The sequence below is a fragment of the Otolemur garnettii genome, unplaced genomic scaffold (genome assembly GCF_000181295.1).
Source record: "Otolemur garnettii isolate 467f Iridium unplaced genomic scaffold, OtoGar3 scaffold00005, whole genome shotgun sequence".
Classification (NCBI taxonomy): Eukaryota; Metazoa; Chordata; class Mammalia; order Primates; family Galagidae; genus Otolemur; species Otolemur garnettii.
The window spans coordinates 40,705,605-40,722,832 of NW_003852400.1; the positions used below are offsets into that span (position 1 = coordinate 40,705,605).

Here is a 17,228-nt window from a genome sequence, read left to right on the forward strand (position 1 = left end):
AGATTTTTTTTTTTTGAGGTTTTCTCTTTTTTTAATTAATGACCAACATATCCAGCTGTGGATATCTAGACAAACAGACAAAGAGGAGGCTGCGAGGAAGCCTGGTCCAGTGTCTAAGGGTCTCTGAGTGAGTCTGTGTCAGCAGGGGGCCCCAGCTGGGCCTGTCCACTATGGATTGGGCACAGCAGTTTCCTGAGTAAGAGCCAGCCCTACCCTCAGGGCAGCATGTCAGCCCAGAAGGAAATCCAGGTCCTCAGGACAGTCAATAAATAGGTTAGATTCTGAGGCAGGCCTGGGAGAAGGGGGTGTATAAAGGGCAGGATCAGCTGCCCAGGGATCCCATGATTCCCAGGTACTCTCTTGCCCTTCTCTAACAAGGGAGTAAATAAATAGACCTTCAACTCAGAAATAGAAGTGTTAGAGCAGGGGAACCCTCCCGCTGGAGTTAGTAATTAAATCTCATGTTAAAAACAAACCCGCCCCAACCCCTATCAGCATCTACAAAATCCTACAGGATGGAGTGAAGGGCTAACCTGCCTAGGGGTACATAGTACCCAGCCCTGCACGGTCTTGGAAGAGGTCTCATATAGGTTCTGGGGCTCCTTCTTCCTTTCGGGGTGGCTCCAGGAAAATAGGGGTAACTGAAGGTGGCTTCTTCACTGAGTAGGGGGAGGCTGGGACCCCCCCCACCAGAAAGTGGTTCTTCTTCCGAAACAATCTCCACAGGCCCTTGTGGTTGCCACGTACATCCACATCCCAGATATGGAGGCACTTGGCAAGCTGGATCCAGGTAGTAATGTCATCATCTTTCTCCATCTGGATAAAGGCCACATAGGTGTGGCCCTCTGTGTCTGGCAGGAAAGAATCTTCACAAGGGTTCCTGCTGTGGTCCAGAACCTCAGCCTCACTGAGCAGCCTGTGAATTTCCACTTCATAAGCTTCTTTCTTCAGACTGTCCACGTTCCTGAGCTGGACACCTGGAACTGTGTTGAACTTGTGCTTCTTGAAGTAGGTCTCATGGAAGTAGCGGTTCATGTTGAGGCCGAAAATGCCAAAGTGGTAGGATCGGGAAACATCAGGGATGATGCACTCTCGGCCCCTGCGTTGTTCTGGCATCCGCATCCACATGTCCCAGTCCCAGCGCTTTTCTGGTGTGGGCCACTTGGGCTCAAGCTCCTCCTTGTATAAGGATTTCCTGAGCACCCAGCCCAGCCCAGGCATGGTCTCCACACGGGATAGTAGTGCTGGGTCCTCAGCCGTGTGTTCATATCCCTGGTCATTCCAGGCAGAGATGCAGTACAGGCTGTCATCCTCTTCTAGCAGGTGGATGGACTGGCTCAGGAAACTGAAAAAATCCACAGCAATGTCCAGATCCTCTTCCAGAACCACAGCAAACTTAGCCTCCGGAAACAGGTTGAATGTGGCAGTGAGGCTGGCCTTGTAGTGCTGAGATATGCGGGCATTCTTGATGCTGACGGGAGTGTGCTGGATGCCCCTCAGACCCAACAGTGCCACCACATCCATCGGTTCCTCATAGTAGCCGTCGATGAAAACTGTTATCATCTGGGGAGACACCCCCTGGGCTGACAGCAGAGAGCGCAGCATCCTGTACAGGTGATTGGGTCGGTTCCCTGCAATGACAGCCACAGGCACATTGAGGACCTTGTTGTCTGGGAGAGGGTCAGGGCTGAACTCGATGGGTGTGGGGTCCTTGCAGCTGCACACACTCCCATAGCCCTCAACTTTGCTACAGAAGCGCCGGCGGCGACGGTTCAGTTCTGTGTCTGCCCAGGGGCACTCTGCCTCTTTAGCTGAGCTCAGTGGCACATATGTCTTCAGCAGGACTGGGTCCCCCCAGGAGGAGAAGGCAGGTGACTTAGAATGCTTCTCCCCAAAGACAGGACCTCCTTTTCGTCCCACGAAGGCCCAGGTGTCCCTCCAGCCCAGGGCAGGGCCAGCACGGCTGCCCAGGCTCCTTAGCAGAGCCTTGGCCGTGTCCTTGAGGTGGAAGGAGCCCTCATCCTTGACAGTACAGATGAGCACTCGTCCTTGTGCCACCCTGTTGAGGAACAGCACCATGGCCTCATCCTCATGAGGCCAGGATGTATCAAACACCCGCTTTGCCATGACATGGCCGGTGGCCTGGTTGAGGACAATGACATGGATGCCTCCACCCTGCTCCTGGGCCTCATATTCCAGCACCCTGGTACCATCCACTGCCACATATACTTTGCTGCGGCTCGAGTATACTTCCACAGCCAGGCCCGGTGGGAGACCACTACGTGGGGCTCCAGGTAGCCTAGGGCCTCATCATAGTCTTGTTCTGGCGCCGGGTCTTCATTGGCTTCACTGCTTGCTGACTCAGTGTCCAGGATGAACTTAATGTAGGCAATGACAGTCACCAGCAAGAAAAGGACGGCTATCTGACAGCATGTCTGCAGGGCCCGCTGCTTTGTCAGTTTATACTTCCAGGTAAGACACCGGCTTCCTTTCTTCCGGGTCCCAAAGGGCTTGATTAGGGGGCTGGGCTTCCAGTCGTCCATGCCGGATTGGGGGCAGGGATGTCACCAAAGTTCAGGCCAGCCCATGACTTCAGGAATGGCTCTGGGGCCACGGGTCCCACTCAGGCCCCTTTGGGCCCGCATTCCTCAGCCTGGCTCCCGGTGGCCTCCGCCTCCTCCATGTCGCTCGTGGCCCCGCCCCGGCCCGCCCAGATTTTTTTTTTTTTTTGAAGGTTTCAAACGTACTTTATTTCAATAATGCCATATTTTAATGGGTATACAGTGCTTTTACTTGGCATCAATTATGAGTTGGTTCTGAAACAATTCAGTATTACACCAGCTGGGATGATTACTGATCTCTCCATTCCTTTGGGGTGACTCTGCCAACAGGGGACAGGTTCCATTCTATTCCAATTTGTGTCACTGCATATGTCCATACAGCAATACAGAAAGTGGCTCCACTAGCTAATACAGCATTACCATATTTATCATGAAAATCAGGTGTTCGTTTCTGGTGGCTCGCCCTTGCCATTGTTTGCTGAATGTATCGAACTTGGAGACGACTTAGTGCGTTCTTGGCCAAGAAAAACATCGTGAAATTGAAAATGGAACTGCAGCAAGTCCAGGTGCTGGTTCGGCGCAAATTGACTTCAGATACCCTTGCAAAAACCACCGAAGAACAAACCGCCCAGATTTTTCTAAATGGCCAGATGATCTGCGGCTGTTCACAAATATCACCCATTATGATAAAAGCCTTCTGATGCTCTCGAGGATGCAGTGTCATCACAGTTCATGACATAACTAAGCCAGCCTGCTGCAACCCCTAAAATCTTAAGAAACAAGCGATCGTCTTATTCACAGGAGGCAGACCTTCCTGGATCATAGATAGAGGCTCTATTTGATGCAGAAATAACAGCTGGCTTAGATTTCTTTAGTAGTTTGTACCATGGATAAATCTTTCCTGATATTCTTCGTCCTAGTGTTTTTGATTGAAATGACTGCACTTAAAGTGTCTGAGCTTGAAAAAAAAAAAAAGAGATACATTAACTGAGTGCACAGACCCAAATGACTCAAGGTTACATGAAAAATAGAAAATGTCTGTATATTATTCTATTTCGTGTACTACTCAGACTGTCAAAGCCTGAAAAAATAGTTCTTATATGGTCACTTAAAAAATATGTTTTCAAAGACTAGTTAATGGCTTGAGACTATGTGGCCATTGTGATGAGTGGAAAAAAGCAGATCACAAAACTATGTTTTGGAATGATCCCATTTTGTAAAATAACTCTCTCTATAAATAAAATTCTATATCCACACACACACAAACATAATAACATTAAAAACTTGAAAATAATAAAAAGAAAAATTAAAAGTTAACCATGATCATCCCAGTGGTAGAATTAGGTGTGATTTTAATTTTCTTCTTTGTATTTTTTTCTACATTTTCCATATTGAGCAACTGTTAATTTATACTCATAAAATTTTTTTAAAGAAAAAAATGATAGGAATAAAGTGAACGTAAGTAACTTAACTTTAAGATCAACATCGCATTGCAAAAGAAAAATTTCTTTCAAGTAAGAAAGACATAGGCACTTGAACAAGCCAGAAAAAAAAAAAAAAAAAGGAAGATTGTAACTGGGTCAAGTGCATGTACAACATTCTCTCCAAAGCATGGGCATTTTTCTTTCTACAAGACATCCAACCTCTCCAGAGCTGATTTCTTTGAATCTCTGGAAGGCAAGTTTCTGAACTAATCGCGAGAAGAATCACGTTTGCTCCTGGCGACACAGCCTGGTTGGCACTGCACTTGTGAGGAGTATTTGTTTCAGGGCTGCGGTCTGCACAGGCCGCTTTCTGTGTCACATTTGGGCAGCTCTCCTACTCTGGGTTTGTGCGGTGCTGCTGTGGGCTTGCCAGGTTTCCCCTGGTATACTAACGGCTTGCTGGGAAACCCAAGCCTGACTGTCATAATCTACGGCTGTCATAAGGTATGGCTCCTGCCTCTCTCTAGCCTGAACTGGCTTCCCAAGGTGACAACTGTGCCACATGAAACTGGTCAGGTCCCCTCTTTTATGTTCTCAGGTACTCTGTCAACTTCATTGGAACCTCAGCTTTCATCCTGAGATCTGGGACACTGGCCTCATGGTGACACTGCTCTGAGGTTGCCCCAGATGCTAATCCCCCAAAAAGAAATGTTCGTGCCTCCTGTCTGGGCATGCCAGCCACACCCAGTGAGGTCGGCCTCTTCTGAGTTTGCAAACAAGAGTGAGAGTGAGACAAGGACAACTTCAAGGTTGGCTTTAGAGGACTATGTTAATGTTCTTTTGGCTTGTTCTGGAGCCAAGATTAAAAAAAAATCCAAACCAAAAAAAAAAAAAAGGCAGAAAAATAAAAAGAAACAGGGCTTGCAAATCAGCTGGTGAAGTAGCTGTAATTATTTTGGTGAAACAATTTCTCCAAAAACAATCCTACCACAGATTCTGTGCTCTACCCATGGAGATTCTCAAAAGAGATAATGCGTCTAAGTGCTTAGCCTGCATAGTAAGCAGTCAGCAAATGTTAACTCCTTGTGGTTATCTGAAGCGCTAGGGCTGTAAGCTGGCAGCACTAGGCTGGTTTCTTCTGTAGGAGACAACAATTTTCATTACGGTGGCTGTGTTTTTGTTTCCAGACTAGAAATCCGTCTCAACTGCGGAGTTCCTCTGTCATTCCCATTTTGAGCTCCTTACAAAGAATGTTTTCTCTTGCAGCTGTGGAGCAGGGGGAAGAGTAGGAAGAGAGTAGTGTTGTATAATGATCTCTCATTCTACTATTTCTGCCTTTAAAAAAGAGAAAAATCAAGGAATGACTCAACTATACAACTACCTGGAGAAAATTTATCTTAATTGGAGATGGGTTTGACTCAGGTCTCTTCTGGATGGCCAAAGGCCTGGTGAGATGGGCATTTGTTCCCCAGACCATCTTCTTTCCCACTCAGTTGGTTCTTTATTCAGTCTTTTTTTTTTTAAATACAGAGACATGGAGATGATCTGCTGCCAGCAGGATCTGAGCACTGGAAGGGTGGGAGGGTGCCTTTCTCTCTTGGAAAGAAGACACTGGTTCCATTTTGGGTTGGTGGGGGACGATTAGCATGATTATGTTGGTAAATTCCTTCATTCATCTGGCTGTTATCTAGCAGTCCCAAAGCAAAATTAGAAAACCGTAAGTTGTTAGTCAAGCTGCTTCTATGAGTCTCTCACCCCAAGATGGGAGGAACTGGCTTGGGGAGGCTCCCCCAAGCCCACGAGACAGTCTGCTTCTAAACCTCTCCCACTGTATCCAGTTCTTTCTATTTCCTCCCACAATGGTATCCTTTGACTTGTGCGATTAGGGCTTCCTTCCTCCTGTCCTCTCCCCTTCCCTCTTTCTTTCCTCCCATACATCTTTTTGTTCTATCTTTTCTTTTGAAGGAACACACTTTTCCTTCATTCATTGCCTTTCTTGGATTATTTGAACATCAAGTCTGTGATAGTACTTTATTTTCTCATAAATATTATATCCTTTAAATATTTAATAGCCACAAATCTTCTATCCTTTACATTCCTTTAGTTCTGCATCTCAGGATATGCCTGCTCACTGTAGGAAAAGGCAGGTGCAGGCCAGTGACCATTCCACAGTGGACGGTTTCTGTGGGGAAGGTCATCCCAGCAGACTCTTCATAGTTCTCCAAGAGCATCTATGTTCTCTGTCAATGGAAGCTTAAAATTCTGCCGATAACTCTGTATTTGTCTGGTTACTTAAAAGTCTTTTGAAACATCCATCTCTTCAGATTGTACATGTCTTATAATTACAGTCAACAACTGTTAGATTGGTGCCCAGGAGCCTTATCCTAAATATTGTTAAGATATAGTTGTGTTGTCTTAATACAGTTGGCTGATTGATTCTGGGAATTTCTAGAATCATGATGATTTTGAAATTTTTCTTACAGCACCAGCTTTCAAAATTTGGACTGAGGCTTTGAAATCTAACTATTCATTTCAAAGCCTTAACCGCCCCAGGACCAGTGCTGGGTTAATATCTGGCTTTACATTTGTGTCTAGTGGTAGGAGACAGAAAGAAACTCTCCCAGCTAATTACAGAACAATGGGGTGTAATTAGTACCATAATAGACAGACCTGTAAAGAGAAAGGGAGCAGTTTTCTTGACCTAATAGCAACCTAAGAGACAATTCTCTATCACAAACTCGTCTTACAAAGAAAAGACTGGGGCTGAGAATTAGGAAGACTTCAGCATATCCATTTGTGTGGAAGGCCTTAAAAATCTACTTTGTAATTTCTGCCCCACACACATGAACTTGGCAAATGATATTCTATGTTTTTGGTTTGTTTGTTTTTGGTGTGTGTTTCTGTTTTGGTATCCAAATGAAATAAAACTGTAAAAATTACTATATTGTTTTCTTTAATCATTCATTATGCATAGTTTTTTGGTCCATCTGAAAGGCCTTGGTCACTGGGCCTATCATTCCCAGCTTGTTTTAACTTGGTGGGTTGTTCAGATGGTCCTGTTGATGAGCACATGCGCACTTTCCTAACGCATGATTTCCCAGCCACTGGGGACCAGCCCTGCAGAGCTAAGGATTTAGCATGAGAGCTCAGATGTCTGGTTTTACTTTCTGAAATCTTCCTCCCAGAAAAAGAGTTCATTTTGAGAAAGGACTTGGTCATATTTTGATTCATGGAATATTTAAAAATCTAGGTACCTAAAACAAAACAACAACAAACAAACAAAAAGAATGAACACAAGAAAGAAATGTCCTTCCACACCTTCCACTTGTAAGTCTCTAGCAGTGCTGGAAACAGACATGGAAAGATCCTTTAAGATGCACACTGCAGATGGGCCCCAGTTGATTCTGAGTAGGAGGCCATAGGCACAAGAGAGATAAGCAAGGATGGAAGGGTTCCTTCAGGGGTAAACTTTAGGCAGTTACCCATCATTAAATCTCTTTACTGGCAAATTCTAATCTGAGGCTGACAGGGAATAAAAGGTTTTAATGGTTTAGAGCAGAAAACCCTTGGCCATATTATTCCTAAAACATACATCACCTAAGAAAATTCGGCCTGGGTATGACGGGCAACTGCATGATTCTACTTAATCCAAGTGTTAGTGTTCACTCTGTGGCTGGGGAGAGGAGCAGAAATGTGATCAATGTTGAGACTCTACTTCCCCAAGGAGTCCATTCCTTTAAGCTTGATAGAGATTGGTTATTCTTGCCTCCCTACTCTGGAAAGGAACTAGGGAAGTGGTTAATTTGCAAAATGTTTTCTCCTAAGCGCTCAGCTTTGTTTTAGACAGCCAAGTCAATCATGTACTATTTGGAGGACACCTCAAACGGCAAGTGGGAGAGTAACATTTCATAGCGTTCAGCTCCTAATGTAGGAATATGGAATGGGCTCTGGAGTTAGGAGGCCTGGGTCCAAAGTCCTGTAGTGTGGTAGGGCTTCAATGCAAAGCTTTTGGAATCAGACCCAGCTTTCAATATCTGCTACTTTCTAGCTGGGTGGAACTTAAGCTATTTAGCTTTGGAAGCCACAGGTTTTTGATCTATATGATGTCAGGTAGAGGGTGCTTGGGAAGTGCTTGCTGTGAATGAAAGCTTTCCTTACTAGGTGGTTAGGAGAATTAAAGAACAAATTCACATGCACACTTAGGACAGTGCGTGGCTCACACAGCATGCTCATGAAGGGGTCATTATTTGTCCTATGTATAGTTGATGGTTTTGCACAAATTCCTTAATCTGGCTCAACCTCTTTTTTCTTTATCTGAATCCTATATTCCGTACAATTTTTTTTTGGTGAGACTTAATGAAAATTTTGTGAAAGTACCTGGCTCACAGGAGGCCCTCAGTAGAAAAACAAAATGGTAAATGGAATCTGTCTGTGGTGATCTGTGGTGCTCAGAAACTCTAAACATGGGATTTTGGATCATCAGCTCTTTGTACAACCCTTCAGTTTGTGACCAGGAGAAGGAAGATCAAAGGTGTTTGGGAGAATGAGGACACTCAGCCAGCAGACCTGGACAGAGGCCTTGAAGACTATGGTTTAGTTACTTGGCAGGGCTTGGCAGAAGCAGCTGCCAGTCTAAAGACACCAACAAGATCTCAAAGGTAAGAAACGTCATTTGTTCTTTTGATAGTTTGTGCAGGTTTATTAGGAACACAACTGTGCACAAACAATTGCTTGAGGATGATACCCTTTGCATCTGCAGTGTCTATTCTCTCTTTTTCCTTGGTAATAGAAACATGGTTTTGATCAAGCAATAAAAGGGCCAGCCCCAGAGAAATGACTTAATGGTTGGTCTAAATCAAACATGTCTATCCTATTCTTCTCCAGGGATTGGTCTAAAATTGACCACATGACCCAGTTTTGACCAATAAGATATAAGTAAACATTTGACAACCAGTCTTGGGAAATCTTTTTCTTCTGTAAATACACATATCAATTAGGAGAAATCTCCATTCCCCACTTCTTAGTTTTGTCTCCTTCCCTCACCTTACTATTTTGGATGTTATTGTCTGAAGAACATAGTGGAATTGAGGTGGCCTTTTTGTGACTGTGAGGAAAGACATTCCCAGTATGTGGGGGAATTCAAGGCAGGGGAGGGGGAGCCCATGTCCTTCAGGGTACATCTGAGCTGTGGGCCAACCTTAGGATTGACAGACTTCTTGTTTAGTAAACAGCATGTGTTCTTATAGTTTAAGCCACTGTTAATCAAGTTTTCTGTTAATTACTAGTTATCCCCGGTGAAAGTAATAGTGGATAGCACTTAGAGTTCTTAATACATATGTGCTAGGGACTGTCCAACGGCTTCACATGCATTGGTTCACTTAATTCTCACAACAACCCTAAGAGGTAATTGTTATTATTATTATCATTATCCCTATTTTATATCTGAGGAAACTGAGGCACAAAGACATTAACTTGCCCAGTGTTTTTGAGATAATAAATTACAGACTTAGCATTCGCATCTAGGAATCTGGTTCTATCATCCGTACTCTTGATCACTACTTTAAACTACCTCAATAAAACTGAATTATTTATATGGCATATAAAAATTGTGAGATTGAGTTGCCTTATTTTTAACCAAAGAGCAACAAGACAAAACCTGAATACTAATTTCTTAATGTACAAAAGGCCCAGGGCCTGTGTAATGGTTATTTCACATCTTTACTAAAGGAAATAAATATAGATTTTTTCTGTATTTCCAAAAATATGTAGAAATTTAACCAAAGTCCCAGGTACATGTACAGAAAATGTTGTTTTATGGGAGAATGGTTGAATGGTGAACAATAGTTTGAAATGGCCCCAAAATGAAAATCATAAAAATATAAATTACAATAGAACAGAAGAAGACCAGGTATTATTAGATAACCTCATTGAGGTCCTGGAATGAAAATCCAAAGGATCTACTATTCTTTCAGCAAGTGATAGTTTTGTGAAATAATACAGGCCTGGAATGAGCTATTTGTCTATTTTTTTGATAACCTTGTGCTGAAAACTTGTTTTTATTCCTTGTGTTTATTTATGTGGTTGATTTCCGTGAATAAAACAAGCCAATAATAATGTTTTAATAGATAAGAATGAGGCATGTTTTCCTGCCTTTTTTCTTTCTTTCTTTTTTTTTTTTTTAAATAGAGACAGGGTCTGTTACCCAGGCTGGAGTGCAGGTATGATCCTAGCTCACTGCAACCTTGAGTCCTGGGCTCAAGTGATCCTCTTGCCTCAGCCTCCCGAGTGGGTGGGAGTATAGGTATGTGAACTGTGCCCATTTGATTTTTTTTTTAAGAGACAGGGTCTTACTCTGTAGGCCAGAATGGTCTCAAACTCCTGGTTTCAGGTGATCCTTCCACTTTGGGCTCCAAAAGTGTTGGGATTGTAGGTATGAGCCAGAAGACCCAGCTCTGCCTCCTTTATTTTTGTTGTTAAAAAAAACAACTCATAGTAAAGGATAGGAAAACACCTTTACAGGGATCGGGAAGGAAAGCACTGCAATAGAACGTATGGCATTCTTTTTCTTTCTTAAGACTAGTCAAGTGCGGTAGTGAGAAGGGGAGAAAGAGTAGAACAAGGAGTTCAATCTGCAACTGACTGTAAATGATCAAGAGAGACAACTCACTACCTTTGGACCAGCCGAATGTATGGCATTCATACACTTCCTTGCTGTCTTTGTGCACATGCTTAAAGGGGATTCTGAAGAGGACCAACAGATTGGAATATTAGTTCAAATGTTTGCAGTGACAAATAGTAGAAAACCGGAATCAAAATGGTTTAAAGTGTGAATAGATGAATTTATCTCACATTTCAAGAAAACACCCAATCCAGAGTTGGTTTATTAGAGCCTCGTTCATGTTTGTGCTTGTTGTACTTGGGTTATCTACATGTCAGCTGTGTCCTTGGATCATTCCCACCTTGGTTGCGCATGGATGCTACAGTCCTATGTGTCACATGTGGACTTGGCAAGAACCAAGAGAGAAGAGACCCTCTCTTTCTGTGGGACTATCCTCAAGTGCAAGAAAACCATTTTCCAGAAGCCTCCAGCATCATTTCCCTACATATGTTAATAATGATTCTTCTGGGAGGAAACATTCTGAGTTCAAATTCTAGCTGTAGCAACTTAGCAGCTATGTGACCTTGGCCTAGTTACTTAATGTTTCTGTGTCTTAGTTTCTTTGTAACCTTTTTTGAGACAAATATAGACCTTATCTTAAAAGGGCTGTGATGAAGAACAAAAGACTTGAGTTTCTACAAAACACTCAGAATGGGGTACATATTAGATTTAGGTGACACACTCATACTTATATCAACTTCTGGCAAGGGAGTGACATTACCATGCTGGTCTTAAATTCACTTTTCTTCTGAGCTGGTGAGGTTGGGGATAGGGTCACTGAGACATGGAAAATTAGGATCTGTTAAGAAACAAGGGGGAGAGGGGCTGTGATTGAAAACAAATGGTGTCGTTGACCAGTTTGATGGAAGTATTTCAGATTGCATGTGAAAACCCCATACTGTACCCCAGAAGTGCATTAATGTACATAGTTACCATTCAATAAAAAGAAAGAAAGAAAGAAAGAAAGAAAGAAAGAACGAAAGAACGAACAAATGGTGTCAATGCAACATGTTTAATGTTCTTGGGGAGAAGACTTTTTAAAACACTTTATTGATTGATGTATATTGACTCTTTTAGGTCTATGGAAACCAATAACACCAGAGGGAAATTGGAAGAGGCCCATTGACTTAAGGTGCCGACCCATCTCTGACAGGTGAGTGTAGGACTATGAATGTATGGCTAGTGGAAAGGGAACATGCCCTTTCACAGTGACAGACAAAGCTCTTTCTCTGTTTTGGAACTGCCAATGCAAGTCTGAGGTGGGGGATGGGAAGTAGAAAACTCACTGCTCAAAATCCATACATTTTCTTTTTTCTTTTCTTTTTCTTTCTTTCTTTCCTTTTTTTTTTTTTTTTTTTTGACACAAAGTCTCAAGCTGTCACCCTGGGTAGAGTGCTATGGCATCACAGCTCACAGCAACCTCAAATTCTTGGGCTAAAGCTATTCTCTTGCCTCAGCCTGCCAAGTAGATGGGACTACAGGCACCTACCCCAACGCCCAGCTATTTTTTGGTTGCAGTTGTCATTGTTGTTTAGCAGGCCCAGGCCAGGTTTGAACCTGCCACCCAAGGTGTATGTGCCTGGCACCCTGCCAACTGAGCTACAGCTGCCACCCGCAAAATCCATACATTTCTAATATGAAGGGGCTGCTTCAAAACTTGCTATAGGAGTTAGAGAGGGATCTCAACTTCTCTTCCCAGTACAGGGACATTCTTCAAGCACAGCTGGCATTTAGCTGAATTTGGTCTCCTGCTTCGTTCACATTGATTCTAATGGCCATTTCTTACTATTCTATTATCTAACATTCACTAAAAATAAAAACAGTTTAGTTTAATAGTAATAGGAGGAAGGTTCTTCTACCCAGGGATTTTTGGTTACAGGGAAGAGAAACCTACTCAAGCTAGTTCAAGTAAATAGGTTGAGGGATATTACTTTAAACGTACAAATAAACTTGACGTGGTTTAAATATTACTAGACCTCAGAAGAATTGGTTTAGGAAAGTAATACTCAGGTTACTCTCTATTTTGGCGGGCTCTGTGTGATCCCTAAGATGGCTTTTACTGCAAAGACCCAGCCTGGCACCCAGTGTGAACACCACTGTCTGGTGTGACCTCTCAGTTCCAGTACCTTCCACTGACTCAGTCTGTCATTGTCCTGATTCTACATTTCTGAGGCATATATTTGTTTAGTACCGTGTATCTGTTTTCTATTACATGTTGGTTGTCATGGGAGATGTGTTAGTGGCTTGGTATGTATCTACAGTGATTGAGATAGAAAGTGAATTTTAGGGAACATGTAATTGATTGTGATAAATGGACTGAGCCCTGGATTGAGAGCTGTGCAATCTGAGTTCCATCTCTGATTATGTCACCACCTAGTTGTGAGGTCTTACATTCTGTGAAAGATGAAATTGAAATAACTGTGCTCTAGCATACCTCTTACCCTAACATGCCATGACTGTTCATCTTATAATCTGTTAATGAAACGTTATAATTCCTAAAGTGATTATTATTTTATGTTGACTCTATTGTATGTAGTCTGATTTCCTGTAGCAATTCAAGAACTTGAAACTCACGAACATTATGTTTTGCGTATCCCGCTGTGGAGTAGCTGACTTCTTGGGAGCATTTTCCATACTCAGTTAATCTGTGGTGCCTGGAGTTTTGCTTACAGCTGATGTAGAAGATGATAGAGAAGGAGGCATGTCAGATAAATCCAGGAACTCTGAAGGAGGGTGCACCTCAGAGAAACACACATCTGGCTTGGCTATTGGAGGGTTTGCCATTACTTTTAATGAACATGTAGATGTTCACTATTTGTATTTTGCTAAGTTGATAAGATCTTATTCATGTTATGATAACTTATATTGTCATATTGATAAGATTCATTATAACAAATTCAAAAATACTTTGTATAATGCTGTTTTGAACACAGAACTTATTGTTATTAAAATGGGATTAAAACTGAATAGATGACTAAATCATATTCTGAATCCTCTACTTCTATAATTACAGAGGATTGAAAAACAGATGGATGGAATATGAAAGGTATAACACAGAAAAATTACATATGTTTAATATTAAGTGGAAAATTTGCACAGGGAGAGGGTGTCCAACAAAGGAATGACTGGTATGGAAACCATATTGGTAACGGAGGGCAACTCATTAAACAGACTCAGGGACATGTCCAAGATCGTGTCTCACTCCGAGGCCTACACACTTATCCACTACCCCTACTGCTAACTCATCTAGGTTCTTCCACTAGCAAAACAAATAGCCATCTTCTTCTTCCTCTTTGCAATATGCAAAGACAGTCAAAGCATCTCCAATCCCTTCTACTTTCAGTTACCGACCCAGAGACCAGGTTTCAAAGTGCAAACGCTGGGAGGTGTCTAAGACAGGTAAAGGGAAGGCAGCCAATACAGGATGAATTGAGCATGTTACAATCATAACCAGCTGGAGCTTAACCTCACTGGGAGCCAGCAGAGGCCACACACCCCAGAGCCAATCCACCCGAGGGTGACCTTCTATTTTTGGATGTGGGATGCTTCCAGGGAGTGTTAATTTTCTGGCACTTCTGGCTAAACATACTGCAGGAAGGTGGACTCTAATGTTAGAGAACGGTCTCTGGCCAAGAGACGCAGGTGCAGGCTCTGAGGACCGTGTTTGCACTAAAACAGGGAAGCCTGAGGAGAGATGGCCAGGGTGGCAGCAGCATGAGTGCGGCCCTGTCCTCCCTGCAAACGGAGATGATAATGATCAGAGTTACCGCGGAGGGTCCTCACCAAACCTCTGAGCATGGCACGTGGCATAAAATAAGCACTGGATAAGGTTATTACTGCCATTCTTATTTAATCATTTATATTATTATTTAAATCAGATTAATTTATGTTTAGTAAAAATGCCCAGCAGTGAGCTGTCCAGTGGCATCATTTGCTATGTTTTCTTTTGTGCTGAGCAGCGCACCTTCTGCTCACCTGGCTGCAGCTGCCCTGTGGTAGACAGGGCCTGATATTGCCGCCAGAGGCCACCTCAGGCACCTGCTGCAGTGGGTCTCCACTTCCTTCCAAAGAAGGGCAGACTGAGCGTACTAGGGAGTCAGTGCCCCGTCGGGCATATTATTCATAATGACGATCTAGTCCTTATCCTCTGAGAGCTGGTGGGGGCTGAGTAGAGATGGTTTAAAAAATAGTAAGAATAATAGTTCAAATATACATGCTAAATGAGATGTATGTTGGAGGTATTCTGAGTAGAAGTGGGGGAGCGCTGAGGGAGAGGGAGCCATTTGAGCTGAATCCGGGCGATGAGAAGGGAGAAGTTTCCCATTCCTAAAGGCCAGCAGGGGAGAAGGTGTGGTGGCAGCAGAGCGGTGATCAGGTTGGACCGGGAAACCTGGTGTGTCCTGCTCGTGCACGTGGGGTTTCTCCTGCAGGCAGTGGGAGTGCCTGTGACTTCTGAACTTCACTAAGTTTGCCATGTGCAGAGGGAAGAGGCTGCAGGGGGTAGATGCCAGAGGGAGGCAGGTGAATTAGGAGGCCATGCCGGCAGTGCAGGACAGAAACAACGGGCTGAGCTAGAGGAGCTGCATGGACTGGGACTACAGTGCTTTGCATAATCAGTGCTTCTAAAGACAGGAATAAGGAGATGCAGGAAGAGATGGGAGGGAAACAGCAGCTCTTCTCCTGCGAGTGGCCGAGCAAAGCATTTGGACAGAATGCCCACATCAGTGGCTTCCTCAAAGGGCTTATAGATGGCTTTTTCCCCCTCCCTTGAAATGGGCCCTTTAAAGCCCATTTTAAATCCACTATCAGATCATATCCAGATTCATCTCCGCAAGGCTTGGTTCAGACAAACCAATGACAGCATCTCCTCCCTAAGGTCTTGAAGGTGTTAGGGTCCCTGGCTGCGTTTTGTTTCTTGGTGTGTGGAGCTCTTTCTTAACTGGTACATCAAAAGATGTCTTGGAAAAACATGCATTGGAATGTGTGGGAAATAACGTGGACTCACGCCAGCCATTTGCAAGAGTGATTTCAAGAAAGATGATCTCCAAGTTCATCCTTCTAGTTGGAGACTTGGTAAACTATTAGGTGCAATATAAATACAGCCCTTTAGGGAAAAGCCAGAGAAGAGAGTATCTCCATTACACATGAGCCAAAAAACTGATAAGTAACAACCCCCTGCAATCACACAAAGAATGAAAGACAGGGTGAGGGAGTTCTTTTCATCATGTCACCTCCAGGACCCTGGAAACCCATCTGGAACGGTTTATGAAGAGTGCAGAGACACCAGCCCATGGAAACATCTGTGTGATACGTTCCAGAACAGTCCATTCTACTTTATCCTTAATAAATAATGAATTAATATACAGGAAAGGAAAATTTTCTCAGAAGACAACTAATTTTTCCTTATTAACAATAACTTTATTCTCAGATCTTTCCCACTCCTAGCTTTCTGGGACTCTGCTATTTTATCTTCAAATGTGCACAATATATATATTTTTTAATTTCAGACTAATATGAATGTACATAAGATTAGGTTACACGGTTTGCTTTTGAAGGGCTGAAGTCTAAGTTGTAGCTTCCCCCAAGAAGTGTGCCATATACTTACGTGCACAACATTTGGTAAATTAGGCTACCATACATAACGGTTTGACCCTTGAATGCCATTTTGGAATACATGCTTGCTTATGTTTGTAACATAGAGTACTTTAATCACTTTAGTGTATCTTACTAATTATGCATTTGGCATGGAATATTATGCTCTGTAGCATTGCTGGGTCCTCAATTCCTTATTAGCTCCTGCTCTGTACTCGGCTGCTTGTGACATCCTTCAGAACCCTGACATCATTTTCAAGACTAGCAAGTGGCAAACAAATTTGGGAAAGTATACATGTACACTTTCCTGTAATGTGCTTCTTTATCTGACTGAAATTGAAAAATACAGATAATACGATGAATTTCATGCAAAATGTGCGTGCATTTCCATGACTGTGTGACGTCATGAACAACATTTACTTCTAAAGCTGGGCCTCTCTGCCTGCCTCTGTGTCCATGACCTCCGCCACTTAGGTTTGCTTTCACTCTACCCTTCTTGTAGGTGCTTTGGAGGAAGTTATTAAAGTCTAGCCGTGGAAGGATGCTAAATGGGAGTCAGGATAACCCTGTCTTGGTTCTACTGAACACAAGCAGGGATGATCTGATATGAGCTGGGTTTGTCTATCTATAGAATGACAATGTTCTTACCTACCTCACAAGGTCAGTAAGATCAAAATGTAATTACATTGCTCATATGATATGCATATGTAATATAAAAATCTAAAATATATATCTTTAAAAAAATCATTTAAGATCAAGATTCTTGAAGACAGGTCCTCAATTTTTCTATGGGCTGTTCCAGAGTGTTTTTTTTAACCTTGATTCATAATGATGTCCTAAATTCTTTGACACAAATGCTCTTTGCATATTAGATGCATTGGAATCTTTTTTTCCTTCTGTAAAGAAAGTAGAAGGAAATGCTCACTCCTCCCCTCACCCAGGTTTCTGTTCAGACCTCACCTCATCAGTGAGGTCTTCCCTGACCAAGACCAC

General features: G+C 43.0%; 1 protein-coding gene and 1 pseudogene across 1 annotated transcript; both read right to left on the bottom strand.

Moving 5' to 3' along the window:
• Positions 1-582: 582 nt before the first annotated feature.
• LOC100957999 lies at positions 583-2,543 on the bottom strand (annotated as a pseudogene).
• A 172-nt stretch (positions 2,544-2,715) lies between these two features.
• On the bottom strand, positions 2,716-3,179 carry LOC100958320 (cytochrome c oxidase subunit 7B, mitochondrial). The gene has a single exon (XM_003782752.2). It carries the CDS (start codon positions 3,091-3,093, stop codon positions 2,851-2,853), a length of 243 nt encoding a protein of 80 aa, XP_003782800.1. The 5' UTR covers positions 3,094-3,179; the 3' UTR covers positions 2,716-2,850.
• Between the last annotated feature and the right edge of the window lie 14,049 nt (positions 3,180-17,228).